This window comes from Eleginops maclovinus, chromosome 22, assembly GCF_036324505.1.
Source record: "Eleginops maclovinus isolate JMC-PN-2008 ecotype Puerto Natales chromosome 22, JC_Emac_rtc_rv5, whole genome shotgun sequence".
NCBI lineage: Eukaryota > Metazoa > Chordata > Actinopteri > Perciformes > Eleginopidae > Eleginops > Eleginops maclovinus.
Genome location: NC_086370.1, coordinates 10,542,191 through 10,567,388, shown reverse-complemented (window position 1 = coordinate 10,567,388; position 25,198 = coordinate 10,542,191). Strand labels below are relative to the sequence as shown.

The window sequence follows — 25,198 nt, the reverse complement described above, 5'->3', positions numbered from 1 at the left end:
GAACTGTGTACACAAAACATTCAGTGATTCATGACCCTCCCTGATTCGGCTTACAACTTTAGCTTTGGAGGCAGTGTGGGTAACCTCAACATTGTTATTTAAGAGGACACTCCATACTGTCAGTCAACCGGGTTGGGGAAGGTTTGAAACTTGGTTATTTGGCTTGTGTGGTATAGAAGCACCCATCTCTGGAATCTAAGTATAAATAAGATTGTAGAGATGGATAGTTTCTTCATTTTGAGCAGTAAAAAATATGAGTGCGGTCAATCATCTTTGCTTCTGCATCAGTTCAAAAGAATCAGCCAATGGTCTTCAGTTTAGTAGGTCCTTTATAATCATTGTATTGCATTGTATTCATTGTGTTCCCTGTTTTCCATTCTGAGATTCTTTAAACAAGGGTGGATGCCCTCTTATGCACATCCTTATTATGCAGGACTTCTGAGGCTAACACATGAATCATCTTTTTATAAAACAAACAGTGTTGTATTCAACAGCCAAAATGCTTCCCGACTAAAGGATCTGATCCCTGACTTAGTACGGTTGAGTTAGAATTAGCTTTGCATTTGTTAGTATAGAGAGGGCGCAAAATAAGGATATGATATAAGAGCATAATGTACACATGACATGCTCCAAAGTAGACATCCCTAAGAATCAGTGTTGCAATGTCACTTGCTTCATTTGATGCATTTAAGCTTCCTTTTCACAACTCTCTGCTGCATATTTACTGTACTTCATTGAATCCCTTCCTATATCTATTGGAATAACCATATCAAACTTGTTATTTACTGAGCACACCCCTTCCACGCACACACAATCATAATGAGGAAATAAGAGTGGTGCTTTAAGTTGCCTCTAGGCGTGTCTCTGTTTGTATTTTGGCTGTGGCCAGAGGCATTTCATTGCAGATTTGCTTATGGTGGCTGCTGTCTGTTTTGTTCACCTCACCTGTCCATTAGCGGCCCCACCCTGTCTGTGGTGCACTCAATCCTACCTTCACCTGCGGCAGCTATAAAGTAGGCTGAGACAAAGACAGCAAAACACAACTCAGATCACAAAGAAGAAAATCGCCATCCGAAGAGTAAACATATACTGAAGCGGTGAGGATGACTTCCACGGCAGATCGTCTGGCTCATCAGAAGAAGAGGAAGCAAGGCATTGGCACCAACCAGAAAGCAGTGAAGTTCTCCCAGCAGGACTATGAGTCTCTGCGGCAGCAGTGTCTGGAGCGTGGATGCCTGTTTGAGGACAACTGTTTTCCTGCTGAGAGAAAATCATTGGGCTTCAATGAGCTGGGACCATACTCATCCAAGACCAGGGACGTAGTTTGGAAGAGGCCAACGGTAAGAAGAAACGTAGGGCAATGAAACAGACAAAAGTGACAATGTTTGTACTGTAATTTGATCCTGAGGTTGTTGAACAGTGGGAGCAAGTAATGTTCTCTCTTCTGTTGAGCATCTTTATATGGCATTAAAAACAATGAATATAACTTGTTAAGTTCTAAGTGCATCACACACAAAATATTTAAGCCACAGGTTACAATTATGCCTCAAATACTATAATACTACATAGAAATCCACTGCTAAATACCAAATTCACCCTATTCATTGTGTGTAAGATTACATTTGTGTGAGTTATTTTCTACGGCATTTCCTCCTATTATCTATGTAGTGTGATATTGGACAATCCGAGGGAAGATTTTCTCAAAACTGCTTTCAAATGTTCAACTCAGTGTGATTGTTTGTTCATGTTTATAGGAACTGTGCTCAAATCCAAAGTTCATTGATGATGGAGCCACAAGGACGGACATTTGCCAAGGAGCCCTGGGTAAGTGAACAGAGAGAGGACGGGTCAATGATTGCATGTGCAGTTAGATGGATGAATGCTTTTTATAAGGAAACCACAAATATCCAACCCCTCCACCCACTCTGCCACGAGGCTTGAAAAATGTACTTATCAGAGGTGGTTTGTTGCCACATAATTTGTTCTGCCCTGTGGTGTACACAATTTATTTCACAATCTCAGAGCTTGCCTCTGTTTTTACTGTGTGTAGGTGATTGCTGGCTTCTGGCTGCAATAGCCTCTCTGACTCTGGACCAGCGGATCCTGGCTCGCGTGGTGCCCCATGGACAGAACTTCACTGAAAAATATGCCGGGATATTTCACTTCCAGGTTAGAAAAAGGCCTAACCTTGATCCTTCCAGAGGGCGTTTTGTTTCTTTTATTTTTTGTTCCTTGCCTTTTTTCCTGTCCTGTCCAGCCATACAATGATGAATGAATAGAACCATTCAACCCTGACAGTGTCAGGGGTGGGGTAATAGGACCCAAGTGAGTAAAGGAGGCAGGTATGGGTCAAAACAAAAGGCAAGCATTATTCAAATTAAAACTGTACTTTCAAACAAAGAAAAGCCTAACCTACACTCACCAGGGATCACAGGGACACCAGGAACAGAAGCAGACAGACGGACGGACAGGAACAGGCAGGTAACATAGCTGGGAAAAGGCACAGAACATGGACATGACCAGATTGGAAACGACGACAACCAAACAAGAGACAAAGGGGCAACAGAAACTAAATACACAAGGGTAATAACAAGACAAGACACAGCTGGAGAGGGGAGGAGAAACATAGGGGCAACAGGTGAACACAATTACAGTTCAGGCACAGGAGGGAAACGCAGACAGGCAGTGAAACTAAACATGACACAAGAGGGGGAAACATTTCAAAATAAAACAGGAAACTTTTGCAGTTGAGTCTTAATCACTACTTTCCTCATAATATGAAGCTTTGTTAAAAATGGTCGAATTCATTCATGCCACAAAGATGTTATCATTGCTCTCCTATTCCTATAAAGCTTATCAACACTTCAATATATGAGGAAAAAAAGGATCATGTGCAGTGCCTACACATCCTCAGCAGTCCCTTTAGCACAACAAATCCCCCAAATTGGAGCTGTCACAAGAAATAGTGAGCAACAAAAACTTCATGGTAAAAAAGAAACAACAATGAAAAAGTTTTAGATCTAAATTTCAAAGCAGTGACCCTCACCCTATAGTGGGGTGTAACATACAGAGCACAAAACATAACATCCATAGGTCACACAAATGTTTTGTTTGCGTGTGATGAAGTATTTGATGTTGAGTTTAATTAATGGATATTTTTTCTTCTCAGTTCTGGCAGTTTGGTGAGTGGGTGGATGTGGTGGTCGATGACCGTTTACCCACCAGAGAAGGAAAGCTGCTGTTTGTTCACTCAGCTGAGGGATCCGAGTTTTGGAGTGCACTGCTAGAGAAAGCCTATGCTAAGTATGGATAGTTCCATTTACAGTATATCTTTTTCCGTACCAAACATGAATATGGTAAAAATCTACATCAAACAGTTGAGGATTCTGTTTTCGTCCCTCTCTGACAGGGTCCATGGCTGCTATGAAGCTCTGTCTGGAGGAAACACTATTGAGGGTTTTGAGGATTTCACAGGAGGGATTGCTGAAGTTTACAGCTTAAACAAAGCTCCACCGAACCTCTTCCAAATCATCAAGAAAGCTCTGGGGCTGGGCTCACTGCTGGGTTGCTCCATTGATGTAGGTCTTATTTTCATAATGATTTGCATGCACACCAACAGTAGCAAATTACAGACGTTGTTAGGGAAGTTTTGGCTTAGTTAGTTAAACTTTGACACAGTTCCTCATTTTCTCCTTCACTGTGTATTTTCCCATGGCATGGGCGGACTGCCTTGGGGTGCTGTTATCTCCATTAAGAAGGGTTAGCCTGGGCACCTTGGAGTTGCCGATCTATGACCGAGCACAAGCTGCAATGATAATAGTTTACTGTTCCGGGAGGTCTAGAAGCCCATCTCTTCTGGAACTTAGGTTCCCTGGCGCTCATTCTTTTCTATGGACGACAACTTTAGGTAGATTCAGGGTCCATATTTGTTTTGGTCTCGCTGATGATAAATATTGATTATATAAGTTCCAGCTCTCCCCGTGTCCCTCTGAGTTTCGTCTCCATTTCTTCAGAAGTTTCCATCACAGACGTCGTCAGATTTAAGTTTTCGATTCTCTGTGTTTTCAGATCACCAATTCCTATGAGACAGAGGCGGTTACAGCGTTTAAACTTGTCAAGGGGCATGCATACTCAGTGACTGGTGCAGAGGAGGTATGCAATTTGATGTCAACAATTATATGTTGTTGTTTTTTCTAATGCATGTGAATAAAATCTCTCACTGTTGCTCTCTCTCCCAGGTTCACTATCGAGGCAGGCAGGTTCAGCTGGTCCGCATCAGGAACCCATGGGGTCAGGTGGAATGGACTGGGTCTTGGAGTGATGGGTAAATAATTCCGTTCCAGATCCTTCAACCATTATTTGTTGTTTATTTGCAGGATTTTCCTAAAAGCAATTCAGTTTTTTCATAAATCAGATCCAGCGAATGGAACCACGTCAGTCAAGATGAGAAGTCAAAGTTGAACCATGAGGCTGAGGATGGAGAGTTCTGGTAAATCTGTTGATCTGTCATTTACTTATTAACTGCTTTAATGCCTGCTAGGATGTACAGCAGCAGCAAACATATTTGACAATACATGTATTACGTTGTTGCTGCTATAATATAGTTTGATAATGGCAAAAGCAAATGGTAAATGGCCAGTGAATAGGATTAAGTGGCATCTTGTGGTTAGTTTGCAGATTGCAACTGACTGAATACTCCTCTCTCACACCTGGCCTTCCTTAAAGACATGTGTTTCTGTTGTTTACTATGAATACAATGGCTGTTCAATGTAGGGGACTCTTTATTTGAACACGGAGGGCTAAATACCATTTTGGTAATACACTTTTGAAAACATAGTGATGAATACTATATTTCTTGTCTTTTAATAGGTTCTTCTAATCATTGGTCGTGTAAGGCTCAAAATAATGCTAAAAGTGATGGAGAAATGTGTTCCTCTCCTCAGGATGTCCTATTCAGACTTCATCAGGCAGTTCTCCAAGCTGGAGATCTGTAACTTGACCCCAGACACAATCATGAGTGACGATGTGAGCCACTGGAACCACTACCAGTTTGAAGGGATGTGGAGGGTGGGCTCCACTGCTGGCGGGTGCCGCAATCACCCAGGTAGCAGAGAAACCATGTGTGTGTATGTGCAAGATGGTACACTGCTTTATATAAAGGATTATACTTTGTGTGTTCCAGCCACATTCTCGTCTAACCCTCAGTTTGTAATGCGTCTGGAGGATGTGGATGACGACCCCCTGGATGGGGAGGATGGCTGTACCTTTCTGGTCGGGTTGATGCAAAAGGACGGACGACGGAAAAAGAGGCTTAACCGCAACCTTGAAACTATTGGCTATGCCATTTATAAGGTGTCCCAGATTAATTCAAAGTTTCATACGAAGTTCTTTGTATTTGTTCCATTTAAAAATGTTTGACTGTCTTCTGTCTGTTTCCTTTTTACAGGTCCCAGATGAGGTCGGTGTTTGTATTATTACATGCAAGCAATGATTATTTAAATGCAACTTGAGTTTGGGTAGCTCTTTGACTTATCAATAAGGAAAGCCCCTTTTTCCTGTTGATGTTCAGCTCAAAGGACGCAGCAATGTTCACCTGGGTCCGGATGTCCTGCTGCGACAGAAAGCAGTGGCCATGAGCAGCACCTTCGTCAACACAAGGGAGGTGTGCGACCGCTTCAAACTTCCTCCGGGAGAATATGCCATAGTTCCCTCGACCTTCCAGCCTCACAAGAATGGCAGCTTTGTTCTCAGGGTCTTCTCAGAGAAACAGGCTGCAACCAGGTATCAGTGCTACAGCGACATATACACACTGAGGGACATCTGCAGGGTATTGTCAAGTTCCGAGCTTTAGCTTATACAGCCATCTAGTGGTCGAAGCTCATAAACCAACTCATTGGTCACAACTTTTAAACTTAGAGCACAGTAAATGTTATTTTCCTGCACACCAACAGAGTCTGCTCAATCTGTGTATTTTTTTTTTCAGTCCACTTGAAGAAAACATTGATGCTGAAATAGAGGAGGTAAGAAGGTCCACTGAGTGATTTTGCATGGATTGTGTGGGCGGTGGTGGCAAAGTCCATAGGGACTTGCCTTGGGAACTGGAAGGTCAGCAGTTCAGGTCCCGGATAGATAAAGTGCTACCAAGTTGTCCCTGACCAAGGCAGTGGCTCAGTCTGTAAGGACTTGGTCTTGGTACCGAAGGGTTGCCAGTTCACGTACTAATTGGGCCAAATTAGTGCCCATATGTGCACAGGATCTGGCACATATGGGTCTCTGTCTCTGTGTTCTGGACCTCTCCAAAAAAATGTATCTGTACTGTGTCTTGTATAACAAAAAAATGTAGTTCAAGGGGAATATTTTAAGAGAGTCAAAGCTTTTATTTGACATGAGTGACCTCTCTGTGTTTTCACAGGAGGAGATATCTGAGGATGATGTGGATCCTCATTTCAGAGAGGTCTTCAAGCAGATTGCTGGCGATGTAGGTAGAGCAGCATGATAAAAATGAAGTTGATGAACAAATAAAATACATTCTAATATGCACTTTTCCAACAGGATATGGAGGTATCTGTCTTTGAACTGGTTAGCATTTTGAACAACATTGTCTCTTACCGTGAGTAAACCTACCTCTTATATATATACAGTAGTATATCTCAAATATGTACTTTTACCTTTTAAATATCTTTGAGTTCCATATTGGGGCTAGTTATGTTTGTCACTTTCCTGCAGGGTCTGACATCAAGACAGATGGCTTCAGCCTTGAGACAGGTCGCCTTATCGTCAGTCTGCTGGATGTATCCTCTTTTAAACTTATCCCTCAACATTATATTTGTGTCTATTAGGGTGCATTATTATTGGGGAATTCAGATACTGTATGTGAACGAATGCATTGAATTCATAATCCATGATTGTACTTTTATAAACCTAAACATTCCTCAGAAAGATGAAAGTGCCAAGCTGGGACTGATGGAGTTCCACCAGCTTTGGGGCAAAGTCCAGAAATACCTGGTAAATTGGGATTCTTGCGATATGAAATATATGTTGGCCATGTAGAAATATATGTCTTTATCTGTTAACACAACATATCGCCTTGGTCAAACAGGAGATCTTCAAGAATCATGACACAGACAATTCGGGCACCATGAGCTCCCACGAGATGAGAGGTGCTGCCATTCAAGCAGGTAACAAACGTTATCTTGTGACATCTCATACACTATCATTATATCAGCCGGGTTATGTACATGTTTTATACGACAAATACATTTCTTATTATTTATTAAGACCTAAGAGCTTCTCATACGCTTTGCTGCAAAAGTTAAAACCTCTGCAAGTGTACATTGATGGGCTTGAAATTCAGAAATGGTATTTGTTTTCCTGATAAGAATCAAACACTTAGATATGTAGTTATCTTTGAATTGAGTGTGCCTCCATAGTTGACATATGCCCTTACCAACTTATGAGACACGTATTGATAATATGACAGGTGACAAAGTCTGAAAGAAAATCAGAAACAGCTTTGTTAACACAGTAATTTCCTTACAGGGAACTACCTACAGATAAAGAACCTGACCCGACCTGATCATTTTCTGGATTGTATCCTACCACAGTGTGTCTGTGTTTGTGTAGGCAGTTACTGGCAGACTAGATAAGCCAGTTGGGGGACCTCCCTCCACACACATGTATATTTTACTGCAAGGACAAAACAGGCATGGGCGGGACAGTGTAACCTAACTCTTCCATTATCACCTTGCAAATAGCTAAATTTCCCAAGGATCAGAAATAATAATGCACCTCCATGAAACCGACCCTCGCTAACATAAAATGATGGTGATAAGTGACAGCTATTTTTCTTACCCAGGTTTCCACATCAACAGTGCTTTGCTGCAGTCCATTGTCAGTCGTTACGCTGATGCTCAGTATGCCATAGACTTTGACAGCTTTGTAGGCTGTCTCATTAAACTGGAAATGCTCTTCAGTAAGTGTCAGCAAACCCAACAATCTAGTATGACCGTTTTCATGTTTACAATATCAACATCTTGTTTTCCCTCCTCCACCAGAAATGTTTAAGTCTCTGAAAAGAGCTGATGCAGAGAAGATCGAGCTGGACATGCAACAGGTGTGTGAGAGAATAACAGAAGCTGATGTTTTTCTGCACTTCTGGTTATGCTGGTTTATGGTAATTTTGTTTCCTCATTCAGTGGCTGTGCCTGGCGATCTACTAAAACTGAAGTGAAGCCACGGATGACCCTTCTGAGATATATGTTGAAAGAACAATAACTGAATGTCATTCAAATACACTTTTCTTTTATTATAAAAACCCTAAGACATTTCCAATCATTTCCAAATGCATGCAATTTGCTCAAATGTATTTGTACGATTAAATGATGTTTGCTGATATGCATATAATACACAATATACCCTTTTTAAATCCATTTTTGTGGTGTTTTTGCTCTTTTAGCTTTTGCAAAACTTGAAAGAAAATAAAGAAACTAAGACACGGTTGCCTCTTGACTATCAGTGTTTGTTTTTGTAAAGCACTTTGAATTGCCTTGTGTTCAACGGTGTTATATAAACACACTTGCATTGCCTTGCCTTTATATAATGTACAAATGTGATAATAGATGGCATATTCATCAGCAACATCTTGGTCAAATATGCCATGAACCAATGCCAGATATGGAGTAGGCTGAGTGCTGCAGGTGAGCCATAGTTAGTGTGCTGTCTGTTTTAAATAATAAAGGGTGTGGAGACATTTGAGCTGCACATACAACACCGAGCCTGTCTCTCTACAGGCACACACACCTGCTAGGAGACAGTCGTAGATAGACAGAGATTCTTAAAGTAGAATAAAAATGTCTGGCATTGCAGCTAAACTTCAGCACAACCGGGAGAAATCCCAAGGGATAGGAGCTAACTCTAGAGCGGTTAAATACCTGAACCAGGACTTTGAATCGCTGAGGAACAGCTGTCTGGAGAGAGGGCAGCTTTTTCAGGATGACTGCTTTGAGTCTCTGCCATCATCCTTAGGCTTCAAAGATCTGGGACCAAATTCCCACAAAGTTCGGGGCATCCAATGGAAAAGACCAAGGGTGGGTACAATGACTATGGAAACATTAAAGGGCAAACAATTATTGAGACATAGTTTAAAACTGGATTTTGAAGATGATACCACTTTGTGCATTATTTACAGTTCAGCGTCTTTCTTGAGTGTATCTAATGAATTCAGTTTTTCAGAAGTGCTATGTGTAATACTTTGGTAATGTACATTTTTACATAAGCAATGTCAGTTAAAATGCAACACATATGCATACAGTGTCTTGTTTTGCCCAGTGTATTTGTATACACAGCAAAACCTTAAAACAAATATATAAAAGCAATAGTAAAAGCAGTAACGTCATTATAAAACAAGAAGCACTAATTGAATTAAACTTGTTTTTCCTTCAGGAGTTGTGCTCCAATCCACAATTCATATTTGAGAATGCTTCCAGGACTGATATCTGTCAAGGAGCACTTGGTAAGACCCACAAACACTCCTTTTAAAACTACTAAATAAAACTTTGCTTTTGTAATTTTCTTGTCAAATCACATTCAAATGCATTTCGATGTCACAATGAGATATTTACTGTATTTTACAAAGAACTTGTTGATTTCCATCGTAAACTATTTGAATGAATGACTTTGCATTGCTTATCTAAGATATCAGTTAGAAGATGTGAACAAGGTAACAGTCCTACAGTATGTATGTGCATTATTATGATTTGTATAGTTTCATCTTTGGAATTTTTGTGCCAGTTTTTGTGTTATCTAAATCCATGTAAAGAGGATTCAAACCTCATAACTGAAAAAATGCCTGTGCACCGACATCAGCTGTCACTCAATCACTTGTCTTTCCACACATGCTTGGCAGAAAGCATGTGTGGGTGAGACGTACAGCTAACAAGCAAAGGGAGAAGAGATAATAGCCATTACTTAACACACAAAAGGTGTGTGTGTGTGTGTGTGTGTGTGTGTGTGTGTGTGTGTGTGTGTGTGTGTGTGTGTGTGTGTGTGTGTGTGTGTGTGTGTGTGTGTGTGTGTGTATGTATGCATACTGACTATGTTTTGGAGATGTGTCATGAAGAAATCCTCATGATTCTAACACTGTTACATTGTGTTCAGGGGACTGCTGGCTCTTGGCGGCTATTGCCTCCCTGACTCTCAACAAACAGGTTTTGTCTCGTGTTGTCCCCCACGACCAAAGCTTTGAGAAGAACTACGCTGGCATTTTTCACTTTGAGGTACAGTAACTTAACACCACAGCCTTATTCTTTTAGAGATAAAGTAAGGTTTGATTTTATTATTTGTTGTGTCTTTTACCTTTGGCTCTCAGTTCTGGCAGTTTGGTGAGTGGATGGATGTGGTGGTTGATGACCGCTTGCCAACCAAAGATGGAGAGCTGCTGTTTGTTCACTCAGAGAAAAATTCTGAGTTTTGGAGCGCGCTGCTGGAGAAGGCCTACGCCAAGTATGAGGGAATGAAGCATCAGGATACTTTGTGTATGTTTCAGTATCTCGTTTTCTGGTCGCATCATTCATGAACTTCTTATTTCTCTAGGCTTAATGGATGCTACGAGGCTCTTTCTGGAGGCAGTACCATTGAAGGTTTCGAGGACTTCACTGGAGGCATTGCTGAGAGGCATGAACTTGCGAAGGCAAACCCCCGACTCTTCAAAACCATTAAGAAGGCCTTGGACAGAGGCTCGCTTTTGGGATGCTCTATTGATGTTGGTTTGAGCTTCGTGTTTCACTCTCAGAGATTGGAGACCTGGAGATATCTGGTGGTATCTTCTAAACTTTTCCTTTTCATCCCAGATTACCAGCGCGTCTGACTCAGAAGCCGTCACATATCGCAAACTGGTGAAGGGCCATGCCTACTCGGTGACAGGGGTGGAGCTGGTGAGGAAATGCCTGTGTCTCTGTTGGAGCTGCAACAAGTGGTCGATTGACATGTGCTTTTTTGTTTATTAAACATTTTTTTCAACCCCAGAATACCAAAATATGGAATAATGAAATATATTATACACACAGATCTCCAGGTATAAAATTAAGCTGCAGTGGCTTCCATGCGTGCTCTAAAATGTAATAGATGTTACAATTAGGTAACTGAAGTTTAGTTTTGTAATATTTATATTGCTTTTATGTTTCTTTTTTGGTTTTTTTTAATTTCTGGTTGAGAGTAATTGACCCCTGATTCTGTTTCAGGTGGAGTACAGAGGAGACCGGGTGCAGCTGATCAGGATTAGGAACCCATGGGGTCAGGTGGAGTGGAATGGAGCCTGGAGTGACAAGTGAGTATGATCTATTGAATATACCCGTTAGCTAAGATTTACTGACTCTATCAGTGGCAGCTATTCCAGAATACTCTATAGTTTTGAGCCATGTTAGCAACATGTTGCTCCATGGTTGCTTAGTTGGTCAGTTAGATGGTTCAAATATCCCAACCATTGGATGGATTTCCATAACATTTGTTCATCAGCTGTTCTTTGTATTTAAATGTTGGATGAAGAATATGGTCACATGTGCATGTTACTGTAGTAATTGTGAGCATGTTAGCATTAACTCAATGTTTAATTACATTTAACTGGTTTTGGTTTAGATTCTTACACGGGACATTGGGAACTGATCAGAAAACATTTATCATGTGAACTGCTCCCATTTACTTCTTATGAACGGGTTTTCCCAATAATACCTTTTGTGTTATTCATAAGAGGACCCCGCCTAAGTGAAACATCTACATCCTTTGTTTTGACAATGGTATTAAGTGTGTGTTTCTGCCATGCATGTAACACCAAGGAGACATACACACTCAGTGGAATGGCTGGTAAATCCTGTGGTAAAAAGTTGTTACACTCTGTTATACGCTGGCTTCAAAACTTGTTTTTGCTTGAGGTATAGGTGGAGTGTGTGACTCAGTAAGGTGGAGGCCCGTGGTTTATTTATCATGTTTTGAAAACTTCATCATACAAATTAGGTCTAACTGAGAATATATTGGCACGTCATCCTAGGTCTTCTGAGTGGAGATATGTGAGTGACAGTGACCGGGACAGGCTGGTCAAGCATTGTGAGGACGGGGAGTTCTGGTAAACATCCAAATATAATCTAACTCTTGAGTTCAAAGTGTTACAGCACTATCCTATAATACTCCAGGTAAAGGAAAAGACTATTTAAAGTTAAGGATGTGATTTTGTTATTGTCCACAGGATGTCATTTTCTGACTTCCTGCGCCAGTATTCCCGCCTTGAGATCTGCAACCTGACACCTGATGCCCTCACAGACGACCAGTTCAAGAAATGGGCGGAGTCAGAGTTTGAAGAAACATGGAGAAGAGGCGTGTCAGCTGGTGGCTGCAGAAACTTTCCAAGTATGATCATTTTCTCATTCTTCATGTGTTTCATGGCTGTCGTAACAATGTTGACCATCTCCTTGCTAACCCTTGCTTTCCTTCATAGACACATTCTGGATGAATCCTCAGTTTGTCATAAAGCTGGAAGAGGCAGATGATGACTCTGATGATGGTGAAGATGGCTGCACCTTCATCGTGGGCTTGATGCAGAAGAACAGACGCTGTATGAGGAAAATGGGGCAGGACATGGAGACTGTTGGCTTTGCCATCTACGAGGTAAGGAGCTGTCTTAATATTAATACTCATGTACTCAATCTGTCATATGTAACACTTGCACCAATTCTTATTATTGTTTTTGTCTTTTTCCAGCTGCCTGAGGAGGTATGTATACAAAGATGAAGACACTTTAACACATTAGCATGTTTCTCTGAGCACTTATTGTTGCTTAATGGCTCAAATCTCAGTCCTTAAAAGTTCTCTATTTAGACAATTGGAAGGTTAAAGGTGCCCTTCTGTGATAGTACTGCATGTGTGTCCTTTTCCAGTACTATGGCCAAAAGCAAGTGCACCTGAAAAGAAACTTCTTTGTGCGCCACGCATCAGCAGCGCGCTCCGAGACCTTCATCAACCTGCGAGAGGTTTCCAACCGCTTCTGTCTTCCCCCCGGCGAATACCTCATCGTCCCCTCCACCTTTGAGCCAAACAAAAACGGAGACTTTTATGTGAGGGTGTTCTCTGAGAAACAGGCCTCATTCCAGTATGTAACTTTCACAAATTAGTGCAATTCATAATAACAAAGAGTATTTATAATCATTCAACATTGAAATATGACCTCTCGCTGCTTTCAGAGAGATTGATGATCCTGTGGACTGCCATGTTGAGCAGGTAAATCATAACCCTCTGTGCATACGTTTTTTGAAGTTTGATTTTTAACAAGGAAGGACAAACATGCATACTTTGTCATGTCTAGATTCATGTTGATGAAGATGACATCAGTGACAGATTCAAGAAACTGTTTGGACAGCTTGCCGGACATGTGAGTATTCGTAAAATTTGACATTTTGCCAATTTTATTTTTTGACATCATCTTATGATTCCTTGTTACAATGTGTCCCTGACATATACTTCCTAGGATGTGGAGATTTCTGCATACGAGCTGCAGAGAATCCTCAACCGAGTGGTGGGGAAGAGTAAGTTAAATGATGTATTTCTAATATTAAAGTAAAGTTCAGTATGTGCTTTTCTTCAAACACTCGGAGCAAGTGACCCCTGTGTTTTTATTCATTTTTAGGAACCGACCTTAAAACCAGTGGGTTTAGCCTGACGACTTGCCGCAACATGATCAATCTGCTGGATGTATCCTTCCTACTAATTTAAGTTATGTCAAGAGAAATCTACGATACCCTCTGAACATCCTGAGTTCCCCTTTATTTTCCAGATTTTCTTTCATCAGTCTCTGTAAGAAAGTGAAAACGCATATTTCCCAAAATGTCAAATTATCTCTTTAAGGCTGAAAATGTCTTATTTATCCATTTCTGCCAGCAGATGTTCCAAATGTTCATTGGCGATATAAGATGAACGTATATGATGTCTGAAATGTATTATAATCAAAGATTTTCATGTAAAGGAGACATTTCAGATGTCCGTTGTGGACATTCATACAATTTTCCCAAAATCAAACGTCGCATATTTGGTATCATTGGAATTTTGGGGGGTGATCTACACTAGAATTTACAACTGTGTTCTGCATGTGAGGACACATTTAGGCTGCATAGCATTAGTTTACTGAGCGGCCCATCAGTGAGGTCATGTCAAATAGACAACGAGAGCCTGCTACACATTACTCCTTCCATTATTATTGTCCTTGACATACTCTTCAAAGAAAGATGGAAGTGGGAAGCTGGGAATCGTAGAATTTAAGATCTTGTGGACAAAGATTGAGAAGTTCCTGGTGTGTTTCTTGGTTGTATTGACATTAACATGAAATGTGTTACAGTTGTTAGTATGGTTATAGCACATGTTAACTGTGTGCTCTCCATTAGGAACTGTACAAAAATAGAGATACAGACCAAAGTGGCTGTATGAGCGGCTCTGAGATGCGGGTGGCTGTTGAGGATGCTGGTGAGAAGTTCATGTCACAAAATATTTTTTTACTCAGCCATTGACCCTTGCAACTGCAAAGGAAAATGTTCAGTTCATATACAGGGGGTCTGTTTATGTATTTTGTATGCACATTGGCTTTGTCTTTTCTTTCCTGTCATTATGTACTGTTAGATATTATTTCAAAGGTCAACATTTTTGCATTTCGACAGGTTTCTCTCTCAACAACTCACTGCATCAGATCATTGTGGCTCGCTACTCTGAACAAAACCTCACCATTGACTTTGACAACTTTGTGTGCAGCCTGATTCGCTTGGAGTCCCTCTTCAGTGAGTGTTTGTCATTGTTGCAGCTAAGACACTCCAACTGCACGTACACCATTTTGGATGTTATCTTGTTTTTTCAACCGACTTTATTTACAACATATGAGCAAAGTGACACACTTAGCTCTGTTCAAGTAAAGGTTGCTGTCCAAAACAGAATCCCATCTACTAAGAAAGATCTATTAAATTGATTAAATACGTTGAATTAACCAGAAACAGTCTTCCCTCTTTCCTTAGCATTCCTTGAAAACATTTTTTTTATTTACAACAGATACCTTCAAGACCCTGGACAAGGATGGGTCTGGTGTGATAGAGCTGGGTTATATGCAGGTAAGAGTCCAGCTATGATAATTACACAAAACTACAAAGCATTGATTCATTGACTACACTGACTTGTGCTTGTGTTTTCATTCACAGTGGCTAAGTCTGTCGATGTTGTAGAGGAGCTCCACTGACTGTTAACAGATGGAGAATGAAGAAGTTGTGTTTTTAACAGATATCAAATCTGAATATTATATCATAGAGTGGCTTCAAGTTTGTATTTCATTTACAACCTAATCGATGGACTCTGAGGGGGAAATAATTACTGGGTTTGATTTTCCAAAAACATAATAAAACCAGAATTTCACACAATGTCTCCTTTTATTTTGAGTTTATAAATATCCATTTAAGCAGTTTGCATATCAACTTGAAATAATAATGTCTTTCTGCCTTCTCAGTTCTTTTTCATTTTCAGTTTTGATACTGTTCTCAAATATCTTCGGTAAATATGAAGGTACAACCAAACGCTAATTATCTTAGCAAAAATACTTTAAACAGGTAGAAAAGTCAACCAACCAGCTCATCTGAAGCTAAATTAATGAACAGTTTTGATCTCTTTCTCAAGAACGTCCAGGAAATACAGTACATCACATTGGGGAGATGAACAAAGACTACTTTGCAGGATTCCTTAAACATGAAGTTCTCAAAAAAGAAGGGCACCCTTTGGTCAAAGGTTATTTGAAGATTTTTGAAAAATAGTCAGTAACCATCTTAAACACAATTAGAAGCTTGTTGTAGCCTATATTAGCTTAAAAATATATATGAGAAAAACACCTGACAATCTGGGCTCTGTTGAGTTAGCAAAAGCACATAGTCTCCTCCTTCCTCAAACTAGTTACCCCTAAACATTTCACTTGTGTCAGAAGCGGGATTTTCCCAGAATAGATAATAAGTATGGATGAATAGTGGACTGCTTACTCTGTTGGAAAGAACAAAAGCGAGCAAAGTGAGTTCAAAATGAGCAGATGTCCAAAAGAGCAGTAGTCCCAAACAATGATAATAGCTTGCAATACAATGATATATTAAGTATGGCTTAGGGCCTATGTATCCAAAAGACAGGCAAAAACATTCAAGTAACACAACTCCAAACAAAAGTGCAATAGACAAACTGACAAAGGAGCAAAGAAAGTCGGCCGGTTTTTGTAGACATATTGGATAACTTATGGGATAGTGAGAGCAGGAGAGCACAGCACACACCTAATCAGCAGGAAACACACACGTGCAGGACCTTACACAACAGGAGAGACTTTCAAAATAAAACAGGAAATCAGAATTAAATTAAAAGAAACAGGAATATAACAAAAGCTCTGTTGTGGTGTTGTTTCGCTCCTTAGCATATTGTTTACAATTTAGCCAAAACAATATCCATACATATTTACTCACTCCTCATTTTAGGGCTTAATTTGAAGCAGGAGAATTGTTATAGTGAACTGAGAAAATGTAACTTACAAAGCACTAATGTGCAAAAGACTTAAAAGTGAAACCGATGGCAAAACGAGAATGTATTTTTGTCTTACTATATTTAGTGTATAGTATTTTTCTATTAAACCAACACAAATCTATGTAAAGCATAACATCTACAGGTGAGAGGAGGTTGGATTTATAAAACAAAGTAGTTTTCAATAAGAGCTTTAAAGCAATGTTTACGAAGCAGAACTTTATTAAAGTTGAATTGCGATTTGTATGTGTCGACTGCAATTGTGAAACAAGGACCGAAATGCCACCCACAAGCTGTGAATCAGCCAATATCAGCCCTTCAGAGGGATGTGTTATGGCTGCATGTAAATTCATGCACCCATTCACATGATTGCCCACCCAATATATTACTTTCAATTTAACTTTTGTATCTATAATTTGTTTTAGGATATTGTCATTTTATGTGCTCTGTATTTTGATGTTACTTAAACATAGATACTATACTTCCTCCTCAATGCACCCAGTAAGCATTCACCCATAGATCAACACTTCTGATAATTTCAAAGCATTAAACTTATAACACTTTGTTACACTCAAATTTTTTTGTGTTCAGTCCAGTCAAACAGGTAAGATATGAAACACCCTTAAACATGTGACACATGGAACTCGAATCTAATTCGCCGCTTTCACCGATCTCGATCATAAGCAGCCCCCTGCCCAGTAATTTAAGTCTTCAACGCCTGAGGCCGGTTATTAGAAATTCCCTAAAGATATGGCTGCAATTTAGAAAACATTTCCACCTCAATCAATCAATAACTCTCCTTCCCCTGGTACGAAATCACCTGTTTCCCCCATCCCAAGCTGACACTGCTTTTGAAACATGGCATCGAAGTGGGTTGGTGTTCTTCAAAGACCTCTTTGTAGATGGCACATTCGCTTCCTTCGACCTATTGCAGAAAGACAATAATATTCCTAAAAACCACTTCTTCAGATACCTGCAAGTGCGCAGCTTTGCCAAGAAGCACTTCTCATTTCCTCACTTACCGGCTAAGGATGTCTTGGACTCCATATTGGAGCTAGACCCTAGTGGAAGGAGGAGGGTAGCCAAGATTTATCAAATGTTACAAGATATCGACCCACCGTCATGGGAAAGTACTCGGTTGGCATGGGAAAAGGACTTAGACATTGCACTATCCGAGGAGACATGGCAAAAATGTTTGAAGCATATATACACCACATCTCTTTGCATACGGCATGGTCTTATCCAATTTAAAGTTGTAGATAGACTGCACTATTCAAATGAGAAACTGGCCAGAATATACCCTAACGTCAATCCTGAATGTCCAAGATGCAGCCACAATCCAGCTACAGTGGGTCACATGTTTTGGTCATGCAGGTCTCTAAACAGCTTCTGGACCAACATTTTTGAAGCTATATCTTATATACGTGGTGTTAATGTAGACCCTGACCCAGTAATCGCCATCTTTGGGACAATACTTCCAGAAAAACATTTTACTAACTTACAGATGAATGCCGTAGCGTTTTTAACCCTGATGGCGATCAATTCTCATACAGTGGAAGTCGGTAAGCCCTCCCTCATTCAAACACTGGGTTAAAGAGGTGCTCTCTATGATTCCACTAGAGAAACTAAAATATAGCCGTAACAGTAACAAAGACAGATTTATTCAAACCTGGACTCCCTTTATAGAGTTTATTGAGAACATATCTTTCACCTGACATCCCTTTAGCATGCCAGCCTTTGCAGATGTAGAGTGACCAGCTGGATTTATGTAACAGATAAGATTTTCCCCATCATGTCTTCTGTGCAGGAGTGTACTTTATGGGAGCCTACATATGCTAGGTATTTATTTATTTATCTATTTTCTCCTTTTGGGTGGATCAGATGCATATGTACTTGCGAGTATGCACTTGTATATGGGTACATGTGTATATGTGTGTATGCTTTTGTGTGTATAAGTCACATGTATGGTTATATGTGCGTGAGTACGAGTGCATCCATGTAACTAGGACTGTGCAGGTGTGAGAACATGTGCACATCTTTATTTATTTATTTAGTTATTTTATTTATTTTTGTTATTTTTATTTTATTTTGTAGCCTTGTGGGAGTGGGTGGGCAGGATGGTGTATTGTTTTGTGTTCTGTAAATTGAAAAAGTTCTATAAATAAAGTGCTTAAAAAAACAAAAACATGTGACACAAATATTTTGAAGGTGTGCCCATTTATCCCGGCTCCTCCTTTATGAGTCTTCCTGCTCTTACTACTTATTATCCTGCAGCCTTTTGATCGTTGCCGCTTATTTCCTTTACACATCAGAGGCAACATGGTGAGTAGCTTTTACCGAGGGGTTTTTCTGGATTGAGTTGTGCTGTATCATTTAAAACTTCCGTGGCAGTTTTGTGCCCCACAGGACATGCAATAGAGATGATTGAAGTGATAATCCTCATTTTAACACAACACTTCAACTGTGTAGGCCTCTATGTTGTTATATCAAGTGTACGATTTGTTTTAAATGTTTCTCTTGATTAAATGGTTTGCTAGGTAAAAACACAGTTTAGCGGTTGCCTAAATGAAAGAGGACTAAACTGAAGACCTGGGTGGAAAAGTGAAAAACAGCAGTTTCCTCTCTTTCGTTACCACCATTGAATTGACCCTGTGCAAAGCCCTTGCCCTGCTCAGTGGCCGATAGATCAGTACACTGGTTCAAGTTATCGATGGATAACTGTGTGAATGTGATCAGGGCGTTCATGAGAAAGAGAGCTCTGCTCTCAATGAAACCTATTTGGTTGGGATCGCTCAAGGTGTGGTGCTTTGTCCGTGCTTCAAACTTGTTCTTAAAGAATTCATTGTTGTCTTGTGCCAAATTCACAATGACTAGAATATGACAACACCCATGACAAGAAATGACTAGGGTTTTAATATTTGCATGTTGAATCAACAGCTTCCCAGTGCAGAGCACCAGGTTCTGACCCACCTCACATCCTGGGATTGCTTCTCCTTCACAGAAAATCTTGTCTGTTTTATTTTGCTTCCTAATCGATAAAGAATGTTAACATGAATCCACATATTATATTGTAGTATATAAAACACAACTTTTATAAAGTTATGTTACATAAACCTAGATTATTAAATTAAAAATGTTTTAATCTTCTTCTTGGGCTTATGTTAATGTTAGTTTGCTAATGGCAATAGCATAGCTAGCTAATGTTAGCTGACTAATAAGGTTAGTTATTTTCTTTGTAGTTTAAAGTACTTTACTTTATTAGTTACACCTACAGTGTTGATATAATATGATTGTCATGTTTACCTTGGCATTATACTTTAAGACGTCAGTTCCTTCTGACAGAGGTGGAGGGTCCCAGCATGGAGCTCGGCTGCTAGTGTGCAAATGTGTAAGATTTGGCCTGAATTGTAGTTGAAAGCATTAAAGAATATATCGAACACAACAGAATGCGAAGAGGTTACAGAGTTGACGTTATGTCTAAGACGTCTATGTGTTGTGTTCCAGAGACATCAACTGAAATAAGCATGCTAACCTTTTAGCTCAGGTCTGTCCAGTCTTGTAATATCAGATGTTCCTCCAGAGGTCATAGTGAGTCTCGGTAAACCCAGGGTCTAGAACACGGTCGAATTGTCAAAAAATCAGCTCCTATCGTGTATTCCTATCTACTATTCCTTGACCTTTGCGTGAAACGTCACGGGGTTATAGTGGATAAGAGAATTCAAAAGGATTTGGGAAAAGAGACTGAGAATCCGACTGCACTTTGCACTCTCCCACCTATTTTTGATGCGTCTCAGCGGACGTTATTAATGTGCGTCTGCTGTGGGGGACTATAGTTTTCTATAAAGCGGACTACTGAAAGCGTATCTACTTCGCACCGTGCTTTCTGATGGTGTTGATTAAGCTTCATGAACGTGGACATATATTCTTCATTACAAAGGTTGGAATTTAAATAAAAAAGCAAAGTGAAACTTATGCTTACCCTCACCCTCGAGTCCACACGTATGAATGACATGAATCCCAATACTTATGATTATATGAAAATATTTAAAATTAAATACAAACGTGTTTATTAAAAACTACTTATGCCTTAACCTATCACTTTGTGTATCACAATTCAAACATGTTTTAAAACGTTTAAGAAACCCCACACAGCTCAGTAAACACTGAAATGTGGACTTTATTTGATCATTTCAGTAAAAAAGTAACGTTCATATTTCTCCTTTTGATTAATATAGAGCTGAACGTTCAAAACAAAGCACTTTAGAAAGTTACTGCATACGTTTTAAACTGCTTAATAAGCACCGTGACTTTCATGAAACGCATTTCTCCGTCACGATCGGCTGTTTAGGTGGGGCCGCAAGTCATTGTGCGACAGCCTTTTCTCCTTTCCTTTTGTAATGTAAGGTCCAGTGTTTCCTAAACTAAAGGAGGTTGGAAAGGAAGTTTGAAATCTCCTTTCCTCTAGAGCAAAGGTGTCAAACTCAAGGCCCGCAGGCCAAATCCGGGACGCAAACTAATTTGATGTGGCCCTCGAGAGTTTTCAAAGAATATAATACGTTTATTATACGGCTACACGCCGCTTTACAGAAGCTCGTTGCCCATAAACTACATGTCCTACAATTCATCTCGTTTTGTGACATGTGCACTGAAGCGACTTCAGTCAGTGTCCAGTGAGTGACAGAGCATAGTTACAGCGGCACAGCGACACCAAACACGGAGCAAAATCTCTTTCAGCAACCGAGACCAGAAACACCGGAACCAGAACCGACAGACGGTTGCTTCCTCACAGAATGTGCCGCTCTGTCAGTCTGCTGTCGCTACGGCTCATTCAGAGACACACATTTAAAAAAAACTTGCATTACGGTTATTTCCACTTTTGTGATGTGAGGTCTTGAGTTGCAGCTTATGAATGAGTTTTCTCTATATTCAGACGATGGATACTTATAAATACGTGTGGAAAGTTTGTGAAGGCAGGAGGAAAACCCCCGCGATCACCGTCTCCTCTGTGTTCCTCCTCACCGCCCCTCCTCATCCCTGAAAACAATGAATGACAGGTGATACACACCAGGGTCTGGAACAGGGGGTTTTCAAAGTCCTGGCTTTCAGACTATTCAAATATTGCAAAATTCAAATCATAAATACTTAAATAGTGCTTGATCTAAAAAATAAGGCTAATTAATGTCATAAATTCATGGGATTTATTTAACAGACCGAGAAATGTAAGTGTGCACCCACACACAATATTTCTGTGTCTACGTGCACCATATGTCAGTGCACAACTATGTGTTAATGCTACCAAACTCATCTTTTAAATAAATTGTACAATTGTTGTAATTGTTGCATATTTTCCCTTGCGATTATTTGCCTTAGACTAAAGCTTTCAGATGTAGGCCTAGTTATTACCAAAACCAATAATTAGCCTATCCAATGCAGAGGCAATAATTATTTTATGTATATAATACATTTATATTGTCTTAAAGTTAAAGCCGGCCCTTTGAGTGCAACCATAATGCTAATGTGGCCCGCGATTAAATGAGTTTGACACCCCTGCTCTAGAGAATTCGAACAGCTCATATCATGGCGGCGACTAGGGTACTTCCGGGTCATTTCGCTCTGTTAGGAACCTTCCTAAACTTAACTGACTAGGGTCTTCAATGGTCCCAAAACGTTTTGAGAGTTTTTATTTTTATTTTTTATTCATTCCAAAGAGGTAGAAATGGAAAAACGTCTCACACCATAGGCTCATCCTCACCTCTGCTGGGAGGCTGCTTTGTGGGGAGAAGAGAGAGCGGTGCCTGCATTGATAGTAATCTCAAATTGACCCACAGTTAACCCCGTCTCTGATCAGCAAAGTATCTTTAGATGTTGTTACACAGGTTAGTCCCAGACATATTGAAAACACAAAATCTTATCCAAATGGGAACATTTAAATTAAGCTTCAAATCTGGCAGAAATGTTCACTTGGACCCAGGAATGAACAAATTATTATTGGTGGTCAAGTGTCAATATGTCTTTACAAAGCATTTTGCCATAACACAAGAATCCATGATAATTATGACAATTTCACAGAAATGTCTATTGGGTACTACAAACATAGTGATCACATTTTAGACAGACATCAATGTGCTGTAAATGGCTGGTTGGTGGAGGTGTACGACCGTGAGGCATTTTTTCTAGTTTGTCTTTGTATGTTTATCTTGTGATCTGTCTATAACTTTGGATACATTTGAAATGGTTTATGTTGTCGTTGTGCAAAATGTATAATGTTTTCTGTTTTCTTAAACAGGCGTCTGGAGTAAAAGTTTCTGATGAGGTGAAGCAGATCTTCAATGAAATGAAAGTAGTAAAAAACGACGCTGATGAGAAGGAACGTATAAGAATTGTGCTACTTTGGATTGATGGCGATATTAAAGTGGAGAAAATTTACAGAGAGAAAGACCTGGAAGACCTGAATGATGTCTTCAAGTTCGTCAAGGGTCTGATGCGGCCTGACCAGTCCCGCTACTTCCTGTATGACTGCCACTTTGAAACCAAGGACTCGGGTAGAAAAGAGGAACTGGTCTTTATGATGTGGTAGGTCTTTGATTTTTCATTGAATCCTAAATAGTCTGTATTTTCCCATCTGCTTCTGCAACGGACTGCGCTGTTGTGGAGAAGGACTAGCAATGTTATCTTTTTAAAATCCTATTTAAACTGTACTCTTATTTTATGGTAACATATATGAATGTTAAAGTTCATTCTCTGTGGGATACTTAATAAGATTTTTCTTCCTTTCAGGGCTCCTGATGATGCACCTATGAAAAGTAGAATGCAGTATGCTAGCTCAAAAAATGCTATGCAAAGGAGTGTGCAGGGTACGTTTTTTTCTGCTTTGTTCAATGTTTTATCACATTAATTAAGCTTTACATTAGTGTTCAAGTTGAATGGCGTTGAATTTTTTTAAGTAACCATTTTTTCTACAACAGGTGTCAAGCATTGCTTCGAGGTACATGACATTGAAGATATGGACCCGGATAGTTTTGCAGAACGCCTTAAACATAAAGTTCTCAAAATGGAGGGGCACCCTTTGAGGGGTAACTAAACAAAACTGCTACCCCGCTTTTTCATAACAAGGTACTTTTGAAGGATCTTTAGGGGATAATAAGTAACAATTCCAAAATAAAGTGATTGTACCCTACCAAACTGTCCAGGCCCACTGTTTTGGCTTTAAAAATAGTTCAGTCCAGACGTAATTTTATTCCTTCTTTAACGTTCTTATTGGGGCTTTTTTTTTTTTTTCATCCCATTGTGTCCACATTTATTTTTATTATACAGCCATAAAGGAATATAAAGGAGGTGCAGGCTATGGGCCCATTAGGTGGGCAGTGGCCCTCCAACAATGTGTAGGGTTCATTTTAATTAAGTTATACTGTATATGGTGCCCTTTGCTTTAAATATCTTCAAAAAGGCAACCCCATCTCAGTTAGGGTTCTCTTTATCTTTAAAAAAAAAAATAGTCAGTAGCAATCTAAAACATAATTAGAGGCTTATCCAATTACATTTAGAAATGATAGCTAGTTTAGGCCAACACATATGTCAGGACTGACAAGCTGAGCGCCAAGTTGAGCTTGCTTTCAAGCTTTTCATATACATCATTATCCTTACGAATTTGCTGAGGGCCAATGGACGACGGGCCGCAGTTTGCCCCCGGGCCATAGTTTGGACACCCCTGATATACATGCTTCAGTAAGAAGAGGAGAAAGTAGCATAAATATTGTAATGCTGGGTATTAGTTCTTGCTTATGAGTAATGTGTAGCTGTGGTTTTATTGACTGAGGGATCCACCACAGTTGGTTATTGACTGAGCAGTATCTACATGCTTGGCTAAAGGGGATATATGTGTACATTTCTACATTGTGTTTGTGAAATTCAAAGAAGCGGCATGTTAGCCTCCCTGATTTAGTTGCCTTACTGGGGAACACTCAACCTCAGGTTAACTGTTGCTGCGGTGAAGTAATAAATCTGGGTTCTGTTGAGCTAGCAAATGCAAATTGTCTCCTCACATCTCTTCCTTCATCAAAGTAGTTATCCTTAAACATACAACAGATTCAGACACCCCATGTTACACAAAACTAACACAGATGGCCAATTCAGGTTTTGTAAATTACCGGTAGATGTCAGAGTTTTCATAGACTTAGGTTTGCTGCTTCAACGTCACTGAATGGGTTGTGGCCAAGTTGTCAATGTGCTTGCAGCAGCATGAAGTTTTCAACTGACACAGAGTTATGCAGCAGCCATTTCCTGCTGTGTGGTTAATGGTTTTATTTCCCCTTTTACTACCATGAATACACAACCATTAGCTCTGGCAGACAGGCCTTACAACAGTTATTATGATGAAACAAAAGAAAACGATCTTTAGGCTTCCAAAAGATGGCTTTTTATACCTAACTATTTTGCTTAACAGGCTGTCAACCATTAATCAAATATACAAGATATTTCAGTTTTCTTAAAAAGTCACAGATTCCAAGGCTGGCAACGTGTGGTGTAAGTATAAGCAGGCAAGCTATGACATGTGCTGACATTTATGCGTTCTGCTTTTGAAACAGACACTAGCACGGATGTGGGCGGGACACACAGGAGAAGCAAAGCCACTGAGATG

General features: G+C 39.9%; 3 protein-coding genes across 4 annotated transcripts; all 3 read left to right on the top strand.

Moving 5' to 3' along the window:
* The first annotated feature begins 897 nt into the window (after nucleotides 1-897).
* On the top strand, nucleotides 898-8,499 carry capn8 (calpain 8). 2 transcript variants are annotated; one of them, XM_063874312.1, is made up of 21 exons: nucleotides 900-1,340; nucleotides 1,755-1,824; nucleotides 2,051-2,169; nucleotides 3,170-3,303; nucleotides 3,410-3,578; nucleotides 4,069-4,152; nucleotides 4,239-4,324; nucleotides 4,415-4,489; nucleotides 4,944-5,104; nucleotides 5,183-5,352; nucleotides 5,447-5,458; nucleotides 5,570-5,781; nucleotides 5,984-6,020; nucleotides 6,413-6,478; nucleotides 6,553-6,610; nucleotides 6,727-6,791; nucleotides 6,937-7,005; nucleotides 7,100-7,178; nucleotides 7,856-7,972; nucleotides 8,055-8,113; nucleotides 8,196-8,499. In XM_063874312.1, exons 1-21 carry the CDS (start codon nucleotides 1,104-1,106, stop codon nucleotides 8,217-8,219), a joined length of 2,103 nt encoding a protein of 700 aa, XP_063730382.1. In that variant the 5' UTR covers nucleotides 900-1,103; the 3' UTR covers nucleotides 8,220-8,499. The 2 variants fall into 2 exon arrangements, with proteins under 2 accessions (XP_063730384.1, XP_063730382.1); XM_063874314.1 differs by lacking the exons at nucleotides 7,856-7,972; nucleotides 8,055-8,113; nucleotides 8,196-8,499 and adding an exon at nucleotides 7,540-7,849 and having other exon boundaries at nucleotides 898-1,340.
* A 254-nt stretch (nucleotides 8,500-8,753) lies between these two features.
* LOC134858435 (calpain-2 catalytic subunit-like) lies at nucleotides 8,754-15,434 on the top strand. The gene is made up of 21 exons (XM_063874315.1): nucleotides 8,754-9,086; nucleotides 9,442-9,511; nucleotides 10,156-10,274; nucleotides 10,367-10,500; nucleotides 10,591-10,759; nucleotides 10,848-10,931; nucleotides 11,238-11,323; nucleotides 12,041-12,115; nucleotides 12,236-12,396; nucleotides 12,485-12,654; nucleotides 12,748-12,759; nucleotides 12,924-13,135; nucleotides 13,227-13,263; nucleotides 13,349-13,414; nucleotides 13,511-13,568; nucleotides 13,670-13,734; nucleotides 14,261-14,329; nucleotides 14,421-14,499; nucleotides 14,691-14,807; nucleotides 15,073-15,131; nucleotides 15,219-15,434. The coding sequence occupies exons 1-21, from the start codon at nucleotides 8,850-8,852 to the stop codon at nucleotides 15,240-15,242; spliced, it is 2,103 nt and encodes a 700-aa protein (XP_063730385.1). The 5' UTR covers nucleotides 8,754-8,849; the 3' UTR covers nucleotides 15,243-15,434.
* Nucleotides 15,435-18,788: 3,354 nt separating this feature from the next.
* On the top strand, nucleotides 18,789-24,590 carry LOC134858844 (destrin-like). The gene is made up of 4 exons (XM_063875004.1): nucleotides 18,789-18,882; nucleotides 22,847-23,133; nucleotides 23,338-23,414; nucleotides 23,526-24,590. Exons 1-4 carry the CDS (start codon nucleotides 18,880-18,882, stop codon nucleotides 23,639-23,641), a joined length of 483 nt encoding a protein of 160 aa, XP_063731074.1. The 5' UTR covers nucleotides 18,789-18,879; the 3' UTR covers nucleotides 23,642-24,590.
* The last annotated feature ends 608 nt before the right edge of the window (nucleotides 24,591-25,198 follow it).

Excerpts from the sequence above, each read along its gene's own strand:
- capn8 (XM_063874312.1), top strand. The coding sequence starts at position 1,104 with ATGACTTCCACGGCAGATCGTCTGGCTCATCAGAAGAAGAGGAAGCAA. Across the intron at positions 4,153-4,238 it reads CAGTGACTGGTGCAGAGGAG|GTTCACTATCGAGGCAGGCA; the intron begins GTATGCAATTTG and ends TCTCTCTCCCAG. Across the intron at positions 4,490-4,943 it reads GCTGAGGATGGAGAGTTCTG|GATGTCCTATTCAGACTTCA; the intron begins GTAAATCTGTTG and ends TCCTCTCCTCAG.
- LOC134858435 (XM_063874315.1), top strand. The coding sequence starts at position 8,850 with ATGTCTGGCATTGCAGCTAAACTTCAGCACAACCGGGAGAAATCCCAA. Across the intron at positions 10,501-10,590 it reads CTGGAGAAGGCCTACGCCAA|GCTTAATGGATGCTACGAGG; the intron begins GTATGAGGGAAT and ends TTATTTCTCTAG. Across the intron at positions 14,808-15,072 it reads TCGCTTGGAGTCCCTCTTCA|ATACCTTCAAGACCCTGGAC; the intron begins GTGAGTGTTTGT and ends TATTTACAACAG.
- LOC134858844 (XM_063875004.1), top strand. Across the intron at positions 23,134-23,337 it reads GAACTGGTCTTTATGATGTG|GGCTCCTGATGATGCACCTA; the intron begins GTAGGTCTTTGA and ends TCTTCCTTTCAG. Across the intron at positions 23,415-23,525 it reads TATGCAAAGGAGTGTGCAGG|GTGTCAAGCATTGCTTCGAG; the intron begins GTACGTTTTTTT and ends TTTCTACAACAG.